The 17,755-nt window shown below is 41.2% G+C and overlaps 1 protein-coding gene across 1 annotated transcript in view; it reads left to right on the top strand.

The window, feature by feature from the left end:
- Positions 1 to 17,755, top strand: part of DGKG (diacylglycerol kinase gamma) — a 202,566-nt gene that overhangs the window by 49,894 nt on the left and 134,917 nt on the right. Inside the window, exons 4-7 of the mRNA XM_081831122.1 lie at positions 4,768 to 4,930; positions 5,508 to 5,570; positions 14,140 to 14,325; positions 14,534 to 14,571. Of these exons, the coding sequence (XP_081687248.1) occupies positions 4,768 to 4,930; positions 5,508 to 5,570; positions 14,140 to 14,325; positions 14,534 to 14,571 (450 nt within the window). The remainder of the gene's footprint in view (positions 1 to 4,767; positions 4,931 to 5,507; positions 5,571 to 14,139; positions 14,326 to 14,533; positions 14,572 to 17,755) is intronic.

The raw sequence follows: 17,755 nt of genomic DNA, 5'->3' as shown, positions 1-17,755 counted from the left end.
CTTATGATCTTAGACTCAGACACATCTAAGCACAGAGCCCACCAGCTCTGCCACTTGCTTTATGACTCTGAGCAAGTTATTCATGTTTTCAGAATTTTTTTCATTCACCAAATGGCAGTAATAGTCACACCTCACACTGTTGTTTCAAGACTTAAATGAGATCATGTATATAAACTGCCCTATACACAGTAAGCTGTCCATCTGGTTCCCCTCCCTTCTTGACCTGTGCAAAAATTCGCACTTGAAACAGATTGCAGAAACAGCAATTTCCCAGTTAGTTCCTATATGAAAGTGGCAGTTTCTGGGAAAAAACAGGCCTGCGTCATGACAGTGCCTAGCATGTTATTCCAGAGCAAAGACATGGCTCAGCATGCCTCATAGTGTTTGTTTATCTGGTTTGGGCATAGTAAACCACTTTCTACCCACATTCACTAACAGCTCCTCTGAGCCTGGCTTCTGCTCGTAAAGAACTCACTCTCTCATAACTCAGATACAACTCTGAGAGTGGTACACAGTCACATTTTTTTGCATACTGTACTTGAGGTTCTTGGAGAGAGTGACAGGGAGCCATATGTTAGCACTGGGACCTGGAACAGACGCGGGAGCTGGAGCACTGGACTGGGAGTCAGAAGATCAGGCTTCTGGTTTTACTCTGCTGCTTGATGGCTGGGCAAGTGACTGAACTTTCAGAACCTCAGTGACATGAGGAGGTCTGGGCTCTTCTGGTGTGAATGTCCTTTGTTTCTGGGTTTATTCTATGCCATCCCGTTCCCCTGAATAGGGTCATGAATGGTTGGACATGGGTTCAATCATCGTTTTCTAAGTTCTCATAATAGTTTGTCAGTACTTTTCCTGTACGCACCACTATTGATCCTGTATTGGAATTATTTCAACACCTGAGTCTCTTGAAGGTATAGACCTCTGTGTGTGTTCCCCAAGGTGTTTCTTGTACATAGGAGGTTCAGTACATATATATTGACTGAATAGACCCTACAGTAATTGATGACAGCCAAGTGTACAGCAAGAAACCCCACAGCCATTAAAATACCTGTCAGGAAACACTGTCATATGTGGTGTGGGGATACTTAGATAAAATAGGATATTTCACTACCTTCCCAGATCTCTAGATGTAGTTGAGGAACTAAGGATATATTTATCATAAACAACTCTGTATTAATAAGAGGGCAGCTGATAAAAGTGTCATAGGACATGAACTGAAGTGGAAAAGTACAGAAATTCAGGTACAAGGGATCATACCAGGCTTCCTGGAGGAGGTGACATCTGGGCTGGACCTTAAAGGATAGCTAGAGTTTGAACAGGTAGAGAAGGAAGCATTTTATGAGATACGCATGGAGGCTTGACCAGGAAAGAACATGGAGATCAGTGTGGACACAGGGTAGAGGTACACATAGGGAATAATAGGAGAAAAGACCAGAATGATCTCAGAGCTTGAAGTAGTTATAAATCTAGGTTGGAGTGGGATTATGGGAGGGCTGTGAATCCCAGAGGACTCAAGGAGTACACAGGATGATCCCCTGGTGTGTGGGAACATTGCAAATTAGACCTTCTATGCACATTGATTTTTAATTATGTTATGTTAATCACCATACATTACATCATTAGTTTTTGATGTAGTGTTCCATGATTCATTATTCATATTGATTTTTATCTCATCTTTCTTCTATTTTCTAATTTCTTCTCTTGTGTATGTTTTATAGTATGTAATAGAGAGGAGCACAGTAGTACATGTATACAATTTATAAGTAAAGATAAATGGGAATGCATGCTCAAAATGTTATAGAGGGACATATGATTTAAAACTGATCTCACCTCTCCCATGGGCAATTAGTAGGCATGGAATGTTTTTGTGTAGGAAAGCAATCTGTTCAGAATTGTGCTTTGGGAAGATCAATCTGGCAAGGATGGATGAGATGGGAGGACTGACAGATGCGGGTGGAGGCAAATTGAGAAGTATTGCAGTGGTCCAGGTAGGAGGTACAGAACAGAAGTCTGAAACCAGGGAACACCGGGCCTCTATAGCTTCTCGTCTGGGTGGAGGCAGCTGGACAGTGGACACACAGAAAAGACCTGGAGGTGACAGACGTGGCAAAAGAACAGTGAATAAAAGGAAGGGACAACACCTAGTCTCCAGTGACTGGGAGTTCAAAATGGAGCCTGGTATTGTCAGTATTAGCAGAAACTGCAGGGTCAGGAAGAGGAGCTGGTTGAGGGAGGGAGTTAATAGAAGCTGAGAACTTGAGATCTTCTCATTCAGCACTCACCATCTGCTGAAGAAGAAACTGAGGTTCACAAAGAGGGGGAAATAGGGTAGAGCTGAGACTAGTCACGAGGTCCCCTGAATCCCACACTGCTCTTGTTTGATGATCTTTCAACTTTGGTTTTTGAAGAGCGTTATATTAGACTTGGTTTAACTAAACTTGCTCTTTTTAAAAATCATTTAGTATAGTCTGTTTTCCAGAAATATTTTCTGCTGATAGTTCTCAATTTGGTAAGATTAACGGGACACTTTGGGGCTCAAAACTACTGTTGACCCTTGAGTAACGTGGGGGTTAAGATTGCTCTACCCCAACATAGTCGGAAATCCACATATAACTTTTGACTCCCCAAAAGCTTAATTACTAATAGCCTACTGTTGATTGGAAGCCTTACTTTTAACATAAATAGTTGATTAACACATATTTTATATGTTATATGTATTGTATATACTGTACTATATTATACAATAAAGGAAGCCAGAGAAAGGAAAATGTCATTAAAGAAATCATAAGGAAGAGAAAATACATTGACAGTGCTGTACTGTATTGAAAATTTCCACAAGTAAATGGGCTTGTACAGTTCAAACCCATGTTGTTCAAGAGTCAATTGTACATTGTAAACAGTGCTTGTCAATTTAAATAGTGTGAAGGAAAAGACAATGCAAAAAGAGCCTTTTAAAATATAACAGTGCCATCAGCAAAGAGTCAAATCAGAGAATGAAGAAAACCAAAATAGCACAAAAACATGGAAAACAAAGTTTAAGAAGAGAGGATGGAATGCTTCAGAGAAGCCAAAGATGAGCAAGTCAAAAAAGAGACAACTGAATTGATGACTTTCAAGAGAGTGGGTTCAGAGGTGATGGGCTAGAACCCAGACTAAATGGGACTAAAGAGGTAACAGGCTAGTGTGGTCTGGCCAGGGCACATAGAAGGGGAAGAGAAGAAGGACAGGCTAGTAACTCGAGTATCCAGCCATTTCTTTGGAACAGTGACTTTGAACATGCTTGCAGGCAGAAAAGCAGATGCTGGGAGATGCCTTCAGATGGAGAGAGGGTGGAATCAAGGGTCATAGTGGGTAGGTTACACCTGGAAAGTAGGAGGAAAAGATTTTGCTCTTGCAGACTGATAAAGAGGAGGATGTGTGGGGCAGAACACTTGGGTGATGAGGCTGTGGAGACAGGGTCAGAAAGAGAAACACAGAGACTCAGGGGTAGAAAAGACAGAGAGATAGAGGCATATTGGTGGTAGTTGTCACAAGAAATATGAATCTAGAGATCCCTTAATCTGCTAGGAGCCTGCATTATCCTCTGTCCAACCAAATCAGGCTTCCTCCACTCTGCAAAGGACAGCCTGGAGCAAGTAGAAACTGCCTTGTGAGCTCCCTCCCAATGGGGTCAAGAGGGCATTGCTTGTTTTTAGGGCCAAAACTTTGTATTCCAGACCTGGTTGTATATATTTAAGCCAGCTCATGGTTCTGGGAAGGCTCCCAGATTTTCTAGAAGAGACAAGGGGTTAAATGCTATCAACATTTTGGAAGGAGAGCCAAGTAGGCTCCCAAAAAGGGATTTTATTCTCATGGCTGTTATTATTTACAAAAGCCTTCACAGCAGATCTTAGAGTAGAGCTTCCTCAGTGATTTCCAGGAGCATCTGCCGATTTGATGAAGAATCTGATGCCATCAGAGCACGAGCCAGTGATGACTCACTGCAAACTGTCTTTGTTGAGTGTTTGCTGAGTACAGCAGCCTTTTCTGGCATGGTTGCTCCCAGCCCGGGACCAGAAGCCAGGCAGTAGTGGGAGAGATACAGCAGGGAGAGGTTCTAGTTTTTGGCATGTTTCTTGATTCTACCTTCTGTCCTTGGCTTCCTGCTCTTCTCCCAGTGCCTAAAACCTTCACAAGGACATGTTTTGAGAGCAGCTGAGCCATCACATACCCTCTCCTGTTCTCTTGAGGTTCATCCAGGGAAGATCAGTTATGAAAGTAATGAAGGATGGAGCCTGTCTTTTCCTATTTTCTGAGACCTGACCACTCAGGAATCACATCCCTCACAACACAAGCAGAAAATGGAGACACCACAGAAGAACCATCTTTCCATCGTATTTTCCACTATGTCCTTCTTCATCTTCATTAAGATTCCAGGGCACAGACCAAATCCTGCTTATTAGAGAGCAGTCTGGCTTGTGGGCCTCGACTCAGGCAGAGCCCTTCTCTGTGGCCTCCACTCCCAATGCCCGTTCCCCATCACCCCCTTTCTACCTAGTTTTGGACACATCTTATTACAGAAGCCTCTTGCAAGCCCCAACATGCAACCACCAGTGTCATCTCTTTCTTGCATCCTGTCCCCTGCTCCCTGTGCTTGTTATTCTCCATCACTTCCTGGCCTTTTCATTCCTGCACCCACCAAGTCCCACACTTCCTTCTGCTTCCGTTTCATTTCTCTTGCCTGCCTGCCCCCTCCCCAGTTTCTCTGTCCTCTTTGTTTCTTCTCAGCCAATTAGCTACGATGTCTTCAAGCTGTTCATGAGGGCGTACCTGGAGGTGGACCTTCCTCAGCCACTGAGCACACACCTCTTCCTGGCCTTCAGCCAGAAGCCCAGGCGGGAGACCCCTGACCACCCAATGGACAGGGCCAGCAATGAGGCCGGTGGCCCAGGTATGTAGACCAGTGTTACCCAAGATAGAAAGGAGATTTTGTAGCTCTGATGCATTTGCCACAGGCACAGCTGCATTTCTAACGGGTGCTCTGTGCATAGTAACTTCCTTATGGGGTGTGAATGGGGATCAGGGCACCAGGACTCCTTTCCCCAGAGGTCCTCACAGGAAGCCGTGTCTGATGGCTCTCTCAGAGAAACAAAGAGGGGCAAAATTCCTGCCCTCAGGATCAGAGGGGACATGGGGAGGAGAGGAAGCCCAAACAAATGCATGGCAGGGGAAGAGAACCTTCTGCAAAGACTGCAAGAAGCCTTTGGAGGGAGCACCTTCAGGTCATGTACCCAGGCTGGAATGAGCCCAGGAGTGTCAGAGGAAGGGTAAGGTGTGGTCACTGTCTTCTTGAAGCTTGGGCTGTAATGAGGGAGACATAGCCAACCCCAATAAGTCAGCATAAACCCAGCTGACACTCAGAGACACACAACTCAAGTGATCGAGACCCCATAGGAAGGTTCCCTACCTGTCTCTCTAAGAAGCTAGAGAACATGAGCTGGTCCTCAAACCTTCTTCTTACTCCCCAGACACCAACATACAGAATGTGGATAATGCTGCCAAAGCAGATGAGGCCTGTGCCCCTGATACAGGTAAGTCTTTATAATACTAGATTTGCGGGGTGGGGTGCAGTAGAGAATACCCCATCCTTGGGAGGAGAGGGGTAAATCTAACCAGCAGTTTGTCTCCGTGTCATTGTAAATCCTTTAAGCAGATCTTGTCGGCCTCTGTCTTTGGGGCCTTTACCACTCAAATGTGCTGGGATTCTGAGGCTTGATCAGGCTTTTGCTTCACTTGCCCTGAAACAGGGCGGCTCATTACTTATTTACTTCTGTTGGGGCTGCCTGGCCAGAAAGGGGAGAAGGGGAACCTTCTTGGGAGAAAGTATATGATGGGGGTTTGAGTGAGTGTGTGTGTGCCTGTGTGTGTGTGTGTGAGAGAGAGAGAGAGAGGGAGAGAGATGCAGAGGCAGAGACAGGCAGAGCATGTACATAAAGAAGTGGCTCTAGGGCTGAGATACAGATGACTCTGCCTGTGGATGGTTGAAGGTGGGTAGGGCAAGAAGGTAAGAGTGAGCTCAGTTGGACAAAACTGTATAGAGCTGCACTACAAGAAATGGTAAAGGGAATCTTCTTAGTAGAACTATACCATATGGAAACCTGGGTTTACATACAAGAATGAAGAGTGCTGAAACTGATAACCACATGGGGAAATACAAAGAATATTTTTCTTATTAGTTAAATCTCTTTGAAAGGCAATTAACTATCGAAGCAAAAAAAATGACATTGTGTTGTGCAGTTTCTAACATACATAGAAGTGAAATGTAGAACACTAGCACAAAGGCACAGTTGGGAGAATTGGAGGTATTTACATGCCCCGGTTTTAATAAGTCAGGAGGAGGAGCAAGGTGAAGCAGTTAACATTATTTTCATCTATTTGCCAGGGACCTGGAAGGATGAGAGAATATTTTCAAGTGGATACTAGATGTAGTTCTAATCTTTTTTCTAGTCATGGCAAAAAGGGCAACTGGAAGGATTATAGAGTTTTCAGGGTATAACTGAAGGACTGGTGAGATAAAAAATTTACTGTGGATGAAAAGCAGAGCACAGTTGGGAAAGGAAAGTTGCCTCTGGACCAAAAGCTCAGCAAATTTCAGGCTTCTCATAGAGCTCCACGAAGCAAGGATTACGAGCATCGGTGCCTTCCTGAGGCCTTCAGGGGCAGCATCAAGGCAAGACTCTACAAAGTATGGCTCACCCACCTGCCCTTCCCAGCATCCACCCACCCATCCTATGTCTATGGCCGCTTGGGTAAATGGATTTAAGTTATAAATCAGTCTTAAATCATATGTGGAATAGCAGAGGCATGCTATGACATAAAGTATTCTCATAATAGGAAGAGAAGGGTGAAATTGGAAACCTTGAGATTCTAAACTCTGAGTAAGAAAATCAACCATGACAAGCATTTGGACCCAGATTCTTTACCCAGAGACTTTCTTAGTCCAAGTATCTGGAACTTCAAGAGGAACTTGAGAGAAATTGTACTTCATTCCCTGAGGTTCCAAATTGTCTGGGTAGGACTGGTTTTAGTGGCTGAAATTTCTGAGTAACCAAGGAAGGACTTATTGGGGGTGCTGTCATTACATGATATTTGAGAAAAGGTAATCGATGTTGATAATGGAACTTGGCTGGTGTATTTGACCACCAGGTTTATTTGCAACATTTGTATCATTCTGGGTCTGAGAGCAACTTCTAGAGACTTCCTCCTGGAGAAGTGATTTGTGATGTACCATATTCCTTGTGTCTGGAGAGTATCAGTTTCCTGTGGTCAGATAATAAAAGGGTAATGATCTGACTGCTGGCCCAGGGAGGTATATAGCATTTTTTCATCTCTTGTGACTTGAAATTTAAAGTAGAAAATCCTTTTCCTGTTAGGCCGCCTTCCATGGATGTCTTAATTAGATGCCCCAGTTCACCAGAAACAGGAATGTAGGGACAGACGGATACCACAGAGAGGGGCCTCTGCCAATAAGGAAGAGCCAACTTCTGGTATCACCTTAGATCAGGCCATCTGTTAAAAATCCCAACCTTTTCCTGTCGCCCAAGCAGAAGCCAGAGGAAACTAGATTCTCATTTGCTATGGCTTATTTAGGCCTATGAGAGCAATCTCCAAGCTAGGATCTAGAACAACCCAGTTCAAGTTATTCATTTCCAGAACCCAGTAGGTGAACGGTTGGGTCCATAGGCACAACAGAGAGCGGCTTTCACTAAGACCAGACATAGACTCAGAGCCTTGAGCAATCTGTCACTGTCAGGATGTCAGCTAGGAAAGCCTGAATGCACCCTTCCCTCAATGCCCAGGTCTAAATGGGTTAAACGATGTGAACTTTATTCTCCTGGTTTTTATTTCGGTCTTTAGGCTCTTGAGATATTTCAGCAACTTGGAATATTGAACTCTCAAGGACAGTCCTTCAGTTGTTTCTTAGTTTTTCCCAATTGTAAAAGCAACACAGTTACACTGCCAAAAATTTGAAGAGTACAAAAAAAAAAGAAGGAATCAACAAAATCACCCATAATTTACCAGTGAAGTTACACACATGCATGCATACACGTATCCTTGTAGGTTTTTTCTATACATTTTTTTACAGAATTGGAATCAGACTATACATATTTTGGAACCAGCTTTGTTTTTCACTTAACATTATACTCACAAACATTTTTCATGTCATTCAAGACTTTTGGTAAAGATCAATTTTAATGCAAGTCCTCTTTCCACAGATGAAAAATCTGAGGTTGAATATAGTAAGCCCACTCGTGCAAGATCACACACCATTTAGCACAAACCCAGAGCTAGAAACCCAGTCCTCTGCCTCTAGCTTGGTTTTCTTTCCACTATGCAACACTGCCCAACTAGAGGCAACAAGTAATACAGAGACTAGGAGAGAAGGTGGAACTAGTCAGGCCTGCCTAAGAACCCTCAAGCAAAAAGGTTTATGACATGGCACCTAGACAGAACTTCTGTAATCTGGAAGACGGTGTTAGTCTTTTATTACTGATGGTCCCTGAGGGATGTACTTAGATGGCCATAGGTTGGGAGTGTTTTACATAAGGCAGCTTGAGGAGGAAAAGCACTAGTAGGACCATGTGCCCCTCAGTCCTTCTGTATCCCAGCATTTCCATGACTGGGGTGACCAGTACATCTTAGAACAGTGGTTCAAGATCCAGTCATAGTTCTGGTAATCCAAGGATCTTTGGAAAAGGCTGTAATAATGTTTTAAAACAGCTTTGGTGAGGTATAATTGGCATAAAATGAATTGCACATGTTTAAAGTATACAATTAATAATTTTTTCCATATGTATACACCTATAAACCAGGACCACATCGATATAATGAAGATGTCTATCATCTCCAAAGTTGCCTTACAATCGCTTTCTCCCACCCTCCCTACCACCACCTGCATCTCTGTACTATCACTGATCTGCTTGCTGTTACTATAGATTAGACTGAATTTTCTATCCTTATACATAGAATCATACAGTATGTACATTATTTGGTGTGGCTTCTTTTACTCAGCATAATAGTTTTAAAATTTATCCATGTTGTTGTATGTATCAATAATTAACATATTTTTAATGCTGATTAGTATTCCAATATATAGGCGGATATTCCAAAATTTGTTTATCCATTCACCTCTTGATGGACTTTTGGGTTGTTTCCAGTTTGAGGCTATTACATATAAAACATGAATATTCTTAGTACACGTCTTTATGTGGACAGCTTTCATTCCTTTTAGGTAAAGATCAAGGAATAGAAAGTTTAGGATCATTATGTTCTTGTGATGATATCACCTCTCCATTATGAAATGACTCCCTTTATTCCTGGTAATACTCTTTGCTTTGAAATCTACTTTATTATAATTATATTCATAATTAAGGTAGCCATTCTAGTTAACTAGAGTTATAGTGATATCTTTCTCCATTCCTTTAATGTATTTGTGTCTTTATATTTAAAATGACTTTTTTATAGGAAACATGTAGTTGGTTGGGTCTTTTTTATCTAAGCTGACTATCTCTGCCTTTTAGTTAGAATTTTAGAACATTTAAATTTACTGTGATACTTAATATCATTAGGTTTAAAAGTACCATCTTGCTATTTGTTTTTTTCCCCCCATCTGTCCTTTCTTTCCCTTTTGCTCTTTTTCTGTCTTCTTTTAATTAGTTGAATTATTATTTCATTTATCTCCTTTTTAATGTTATTAGCTATAACTCTTTGTTACATTATTTTAGTGACTTTTAACTATCACAGTCTATGTTCAAGTAATATTATTCCACTTTGCATATACTATATGAAATTTACTGCAATAGGGGCGCCTGGGTGGCTCAGTCGGTTAAGTGTCTGCCTTCGGCTCAGGTCATGATCCCAGGATCCTGGGATCAAGCCCCACTTCGGGCTCTCTGCTCGGTGGGGAGCCTGCTTCTCCCTCTCCCTCTGTCTGCTGCTCCCCCTGCTTGTGCTGTCTCTCTCTCTGTGTCAAATAAATAAATAAAATCTTCAAAAAAGAAAAAAGAAATTTACCTCAGTATACCTCCATTTCTTCCACCTAGGCCTTTGTGCTATTGTTATACATTTTACTTCTATGTATGTTAAATTATAAACTGTACAACCACATTGTTATTATTTTTGCTTCAGTAGTTAATTATCTTTTAAAGAGATTGAACTAATAAAAATACTTTTTATCTTTACCCATGTGGTTACCTGTTTTAGTACTCTTTATTCTTATGTATAAATCTAGGTTTCCATATGGTATAATTCTACTAAAAAGATGTTCTATATCATTTCTTGTATTGCCACTCTGTACAGTTTTGTATATCTGAAAAATTCTTTACTTTGCCTTTTTTTCCTAAAGATATTTCACTGTAAGTAAAGAATTCTAGGTTGACAGGGGCATCTGGGTGGCTCAGTCAGTTATGCATCTGCCTTCAGCTCAGGTCATGATCCCGGGATCCTGGGATTGAGCCCCAGGTTTGGCTCCCTGCTCAGAGGGGAGTCTGCTTCTCCCTCTCTCTCTGCCCCTCCCCTCCATTCATGCTCTCTCTCTTTCTCTCTGTGTCTCAAATAAATAAATAAAATCTTAAAAAAGAAAGAATTCTAGGTTGACAGATTTTTTTTTTCTTTTAGTATTTTAAAGGTGTTGTTCCATTAGCTTTCAGCTTGCTTTCTTTCCAGTGAGAAAACTACAGTCATTCTCATCTTTGTTTGTCTCTATATAAGGTGTCTCTTTTCCTCTGGCTTCTTTTATGATTTTTTTCCTTTATCACTGATTTAATCAACTTGATTATAATGTTCCTTGGTGTAGTTTAATTCATGTTTCTTGTGTTTGGGGTTCGTTGAGCATCTTGGACCTGAGATTATATAGCTTTTATCAAATATCAACAAATTTGGAAGAATTTCAGCCATTATTTCTTCAATTTTTTTCTACTTCTTTCTCTCTTCTTCAGGTATTCCAATTACATGTCTATTTCAAGTTGTCCCACAGCTCACTGATATGATACTTTTTTTTTTTTTAGTCTTTTTGGATAGTTTCTATTGCCATGCTTCAAATTCACTAATATTTTCTTCTGCAATGTGTAATCCACTGCTAATCCTATTCAGTGCATTTTTTCATTTCCCACACATCATATCTAGACAATTGTTGGGGGCATTTTTTACATATCTGTTATGTCTCTTCTTAACATATGCAATCTTTCCTCTAGCTTCTTGGACAGATGGAATACACTTGTAATAATTATTGTAAAGTTTTTATCTATTTTTTTTAAAAGATTTTATTTTTATTTATTCATATGAGACACAGAGATAGTGAGAGAGGGAGGGAGAAAGCATGAGCAGGGAGAGAGGCAGAGGGAGAAGGAGAAGCAGGCTCCTCGCCGAGCCAGGAGCCCGATGTGGGGCTCGATCCCAAGACCCTGGGATCATGACCTGAGCCGAAGGCAGACACTTAACCATCTGAGCCACCCAGGCGCCCCTAAAGTTTTTATCTATTGTATCACTGTGTCATTTCTGGCTCCATGTCAATTGCTTTTTCTCATTAATTTGCGTATTTTCTTCTTGCATACCTGTCATTTTTTTGTTAAATGCCAGACATTGAAAATTTTACATCACTGGGTGTTGGATATTTTTGTATTCTTATAAAAATTCTTGAGGTTTCGGGCGCCTGGGTGGCTCAGTTGGTTAAGCAACTGCCTTCGGCTCAGGTCATGATCCTGGAGTCCCTGGATCGAGTCCCGCATCGGGCTCCCTGCTCGGCAGGGAGCCTCCTTCTGCCTCTGACCCTCCCCCTCTCATGTGCTCTCTCTCTCTCATTCTCTCTGTCTCAAATAAATAAATAAAATCTTTAAAAAAAAAAAATTCTTGAGGTTTGTTTTGGGGCACATTTAGGTTACTTGGAAATACTTAACCTCTTTTGGGTCAAGCTTTTGAAGCTTTGTTAGGCAGAACCAGAGAGGTATTTACTAATTTCACCCAACTACCAAAGCAAAACTCTTCCAAGTACTCTACCTGATGCTTCTTGAGATATGGGGGTTTTCTACCTTGGTTGGTGAGAATAGACACTATTCCTGCATTCCAGGGATTGTTCCTTCCAATACTGATTCTTTCCCTAGCCTCAAGTAGTCTCCTTACACATCTGTGCTAATTGTTACTTGGCTGAATAATTGAGGGAAACTCTCCACTGATTACTCACAGGAGACCCTCTATAGATCTCTGGAGTTCTCCCCGTGCAGCTTCCTCCTCTTTGGTGCGCTGCTCTGTGAACTCTAGCCACATGGGACTCCCCAGACTCCAAACTCCGCCTCCTCAACTCAGAGAGACTTCCAGGATCTTCCTGGGTTCCCCTTCCCTGTGCTGCAGCCTAGAAACTCTTTCTGGACAGTAAAATGTGACAATTACAGTGATCATCTCATTTGTTTTTTATCTCTTGGGATCACCATTTGGTGCTACCACGTTCAGTGTCCTATGAACCATTGTTTCATATTTTTTGTCCAGTTTTTAGTTGTTTCAATAGAAGGGTAAATCTGGTACTGTTATTCCAATTTAGTCAAAATAGAAGTCATTGTAATAGCGTTTTAATGGATGGATAATCTGAGGATGTAACAGTAACTTGAGGTATAATGGGCTATCCAGTACAAAGGATTTCTCACATTTGTCTTCTATGTTACTATGTTTTTTCCTAACTTTTCCTCCAGTGATGATTTTAATACTTCTGTTGCATATGTAATTTTATTGCAATTTCCCCCATCTCATTGTCTTTTTTTTTAATCTCATCCTATTATATTTTTGTCTCAACTTGCTCACCTGTGAGGCTTTCTGCCTAGAGGTTATATCTTCTTGCAACCTCCTAGGGTCTTGTCCAGTAGGAAATTGTTTCCAAAGGTCTGATTTTTGGAGACTTCAGGATGGAGCTTCCTTTCCTTGTCTTGCAGCTTTGCTTCATAAGCTCCATCTTGGTCTCTTCACAGGGCCCCTTGTAGCGTACATAGAGTGTCGGTGAGACAGTGGTCTCACCCCCTGTCCATCTGGATCATGGTTAAATGCCTTTTCAGACCACGAAACTCCTAGGACCGGTAGGCTTTCATGTGGCAGAGCTCTACTGGCGTGACACGAACTGTTTTCCTTTGCATGGCACTTTGGCTCTCTGAACAAAAAGTGTACTGATAGCATTGCCTTCCCCAGCAGGCATTACTATCAGGGCCAGCTCTCTCTGCCCATGCCTTCAGCACTCCATTACTTAGTGGTACAACACCTACCTGGATTTTCCACTCCCAGTCTTCCTCTTACTTTTCCCCATGTTTTCTATGAGTTGCACCCTCTTCCTGGATATTAAGAGATCATTTCTGATGGGCGTGGATCTGGAGAGACTGGGAGAAGAGAGATGGCCCTTAAAGTACCTCAAGAAAGTATAATTCACACAGTAAAGTATAGGTGCCCAGTTTTCTCATTAGTAATAACCTCATGTTTCTGAACTAGAGGACAAAGAGTATAAGAGAGACAGCATTTTCTTACCTAAGAGAAGGAAAACTCACTCTATTTCTGTGGTATGATAAACCACTTTCTGCATTTTCTTAATCCAACTGATTAGGCTTGCAGCTAGTCAAAATTCTTCCTAGTTTCTGGAAATTTGTTGATTGTTGATCCCAGTTTTCTTTTTTAAATATTCATCTTCTTACTTATCTTTAAATGTATTTGAGAAGAAAATTGTGAAAAGGTCTATCGGTAAATGGCCAATAGTCTGGATTTTGGAATCCTAGCCAAAATTCTACAAACTGAGTGTGTTCCCAGACAGTTAGGCTAAATGACATTTACCTGTTGGCTATTGATATTACTAAAAATCACTGTCATCTTTTCTGGAAATTCACAGGGTATAGGTGAATTTCTTACAAGGTTATAGAGTCTTGAAAGGATCAGAATGAGGTCCATTCAGAGAGTATGAACTCCACAAACTAGATTTCTAGGGCCACTGATTTGATCATATTTAAGTAACCAACACTTTTGAGGACACTTGTATAAAATTCTGGCCTCTATCAAGAAAATGATGGAGCAACAAAAGGGGTTTAATATTTACCAAACATTAAGTGTCTTTGGATGGTTTCCTTTTGCCGATCACAGAATCAAAGATCACTGAGAAGCAAGTGCCAGCTAAAGAACAGGTTGCTGCAGCCCCCCTGGGAAACGCTGTTGCTCCAACTCCAGGCTCAGAATCTCCCATAGTGTACCTGAAGGATGTCGTGTGTTACCTGTCCCTGCTGGAGATGGGGAGACCTCAGGATAAGCTGGAATGTAAGTGCTCGCCCTGTCAAGGGGTTTCAGTTTTTTCCTAGAAGATCTAGTACCTTGTCCTTCATTCTAAGCATGCTGGAGATTGATCTGGGATTGTGGGTATTGGTGACCCTTGCTTGGAGAAAGTGCTTCTGTCCTGTCACCAGCAGTGGTCTGGACATTTCTTGGCAATCCACATTGGCAGACAGTACTAGTTATATGGAGAGTAGGAAGTGCATCTGAGACCTTGCTATTGAGAATCAGGATTTGGAAAGGGGAGAAGTCTCTACAGGGGGCCAGGACTCCCTTCTTTTGCTGGCAGGACTTCCTAAAAGCCTCCAACCAGAAAGTTCCTACCTTCCCTTATTTTTCAAGGGGGGGATATTCAACAGCTGTCTTCCCCCTCTTATTCTGTACCCAAGCAGCTCTTTATGAGGAATTCCTTTTTCTTGATCAACCTCTATCTTTTAAAGGTTACTTCTATTTCTTCACCCACCCCCACCCCAAGTTTTTTGGCCTCTAGAGAAAAGGGACTAGTTAAGTGAGGGAGTTGAGCTTTGTTCCATAATGTGACTAACATAGGTTTCAAAAACGTATCTTCAGAGAGAGAGAGAGTAATGGCTGGTGGCAGAAAGGAAAGCCCACAGTGGCTGAAAGAGCCTGCAGTCTTGTAGAAGACTCACTGCAGGGATGGTCTCCCCCACCTCCGTGAGCCTAGAGGCAGACTTTTTAAAAGAGGAGATAATAGGACCTTGTTAAAAAATATATATTGTTTTGGCCCCTCTTGGGAACTTAGTAGGTATTAAGGGAAAAAACATACACATCATAGCAAAATAAAAATTCCAGTTAATAAGAAGGCTAGTTGATAAAGCTTAAACACTAACAAGGAAATATCTGGCAAAGGTTAACCCTTGCCAAAACCAAAATGAAACAGTTCGCTCATTAGCTGAGCTTAAAATCTCCCCCATAGTTTTGAGGTGTTAACAATTGCAAGTCTGAAGTGCTAATTTGGTGGCAGATATAGCAGATTTCTGTTTCTTTTGGCTAATGTTAAAAGTGAAATGTCAAACTATTTCCAACATTCAGCTGGATTTTGAGTTTCAGGCATTGTATTTGTTCATAATTACCAGAGAGGATGTGGCAGATTTTTTCATATTTGTGGCTCTCAGACTGAGTCTTGTAATGGCAATAAAAGAAACTGCATTAAAAAAAATACTTTTTGTTACAGAAAATTTCCAACACAGATAAAAGTAGAAAGCACAATGAACTTCCGTATACCCATCAGCCACCTTCAGCAATTACCTGCTTATAATCAATCACGTTTTATTAATACGTCCCATGCATTCCCTCTGCCCCAGAATATTTTGAAAAAATTCCAGACATCCTATAATTTCACCTGTAAATATTTCAGTATGTACCTCTAAAATACGACTTTTTCTTAAATATAACCCCAGCACCATTATCACATTGAAAGACAATGATTCCCTACTATTGCCTGTAGGCAGTAGGAGGCAGAGCTAAAGTAAGAACAAAAGCATTCGTTTAGGGCCTCAGAATAGCAATTTGGGGAACACAGATTGGGCAGCAACCCAAATAGTGCCCCTCCCAGGGAACAAAAGTCAAGGGTATTTACAGACAAAAGGGAATGCTTGTATATGTTGTTTACAGAGAATTTTGATGGTGTTGATGGCAGAAAACTAATCTTGACTGAATATAATTGGTGACTGAGGTTACCACTAAGCAAAGTCTCTTCATGTAGCAAGTTGCAGGTGTTCGGGTTGAGTCTTTGGAATATTTGCAGTCTGGCCCAGTTCAGAGTTCACTGTTCCACCCAGTGAGGACGTGCATGAGGCCTACCTCCTTAATGGCCTCCCAGCTCCATTTTAAAACCCCTTGACATAAGTGACTTCATTTAATTTCACCTTTTATCTATCAGATATTCAGTCAGTGTTCACATTTTCCCAATTATCTTACATATTTTTAATTGTTTATTTGAATCAGAATCCAAATGTACTCCATACATTGCCATTGCTTCTTATGTTTCTTCTATTTTAATCTTCTGCTTATTTTTTTCCGCGTAATTTTTTATTGTAGAAACTTGGTTATGTTTGTTCTCTAGAGTTTTTAATCTTTTTTTTTTTTAATTAAACTGGATGAATTCAAATCCTTCCCTGATTTTAGTGATTGAAAGCAACTTAAGCTTTTCTTTTTTAATAACCAATCATGTATCTTTTTGGAAATAATAGCCTGAAATCCTATCATTCATACATTAACAATAACTCTCATTATTGAACACCTTTTATCTGCTAATCACTTTAAATGTATATCTCATTTTAACCTCACAATAATCCTAGAAGGTCAACGTGATTATTCTCATTATATGTGTCAGAAAGCACAGAAAGTATAAATGACTTGCCCAAGCCCATGCTGCTAATAAATTGAATGCTTTCTTTATAGTTCTACTGTCCTTGCATAGCAGGACCAAGAGAGCTCCATGTTGAGAGTCGCCTGGGCCCAGGGTCTGGGAACAGCAGTAGTGGGAAGGCCTGTCCTTTCTGTCATTCAGCCATCTGTTTGGCAAGTCAGCCTCATATGCTGAGTGCCTCTGACCAAGACATTTTGAAGACTCACGGAGAATTGGAAGGCTGTTGACCCTACTTTGACAAAACCTCGACTCCCACCACAATCACACCACTGAACAAACACAAGGTGCAGGAATATCACAACATACAGAAAGATGTGACAACACACAAGCAACCTAGCAGGAGTGTCGTGAACTGTGGGTACATGCTGAGAGGTCCAGAGTGGGTATGTGTGGGAAGGGACAGTCTGGGGAGGCTCCATAGAGAAAGCAGGCCTGATGAAGGGTTTCAAGAACGAGAGGAAAATGAAGATGTGTTCAGTTCTACTCCCCACTCTGCTTACTTCTGAGATCACAAACAGGATCTCTACCTTTAAAATGAATGAAATGTAAGTTCCCAAGTCCCAAAAATGAAAATTTAGTCCTTTGCCCAAATTTCTCTCCCAGATCTTCCTTATCCTGCATCACCTCCCTACAACTAGAACATGATAGAGGATGTTTCTGAATAGCATGTTGACATTTTATTTTATTTTTTTTATTATGTTATGTTAATCACCATACATTACATCATTAGTTTTTGATGTAGTGTTCCATGATTCATTGTTTGCGTATAACACCCAGTGCTCCATTCAGTACGTGCCCTCTTTAATACCCATCACCAGGCTAACCCATCCCTCTCCCCCCTCCCCTCTAGAACCCTCAGTTTGTTTCTCAGAGTCCATAGTCTCTCATGGTTCGTCTCCCCCTCTGATGTCCCCCCCTTCATTTTTCCCTTCTTGCTATCTTCTTCTTTTTTTTTTTTTAATATAATGTATTATTTGTTTCAGAGGTACAGATCTGTGATTCATCAGTCTTACACAATTCACAGCGCTCACCATAGCACAT

Source organism: Leptonychotes weddellii, chromosome 1, assembly GCF_054177405.1.
Source record: "Leptonychotes weddellii isolate Sample4059 chromosome 1, ASM5417740v2, whole genome shotgun sequence".
Lineage (NCBI taxonomy): Eukaryota > Metazoa > Chordata > Mammalia > Carnivora > Phocidae > Leptonychotes > Leptonychotes weddellii.
This window is presented reverse-complemented; position numbering and strand designations above follow the sequence as displayed.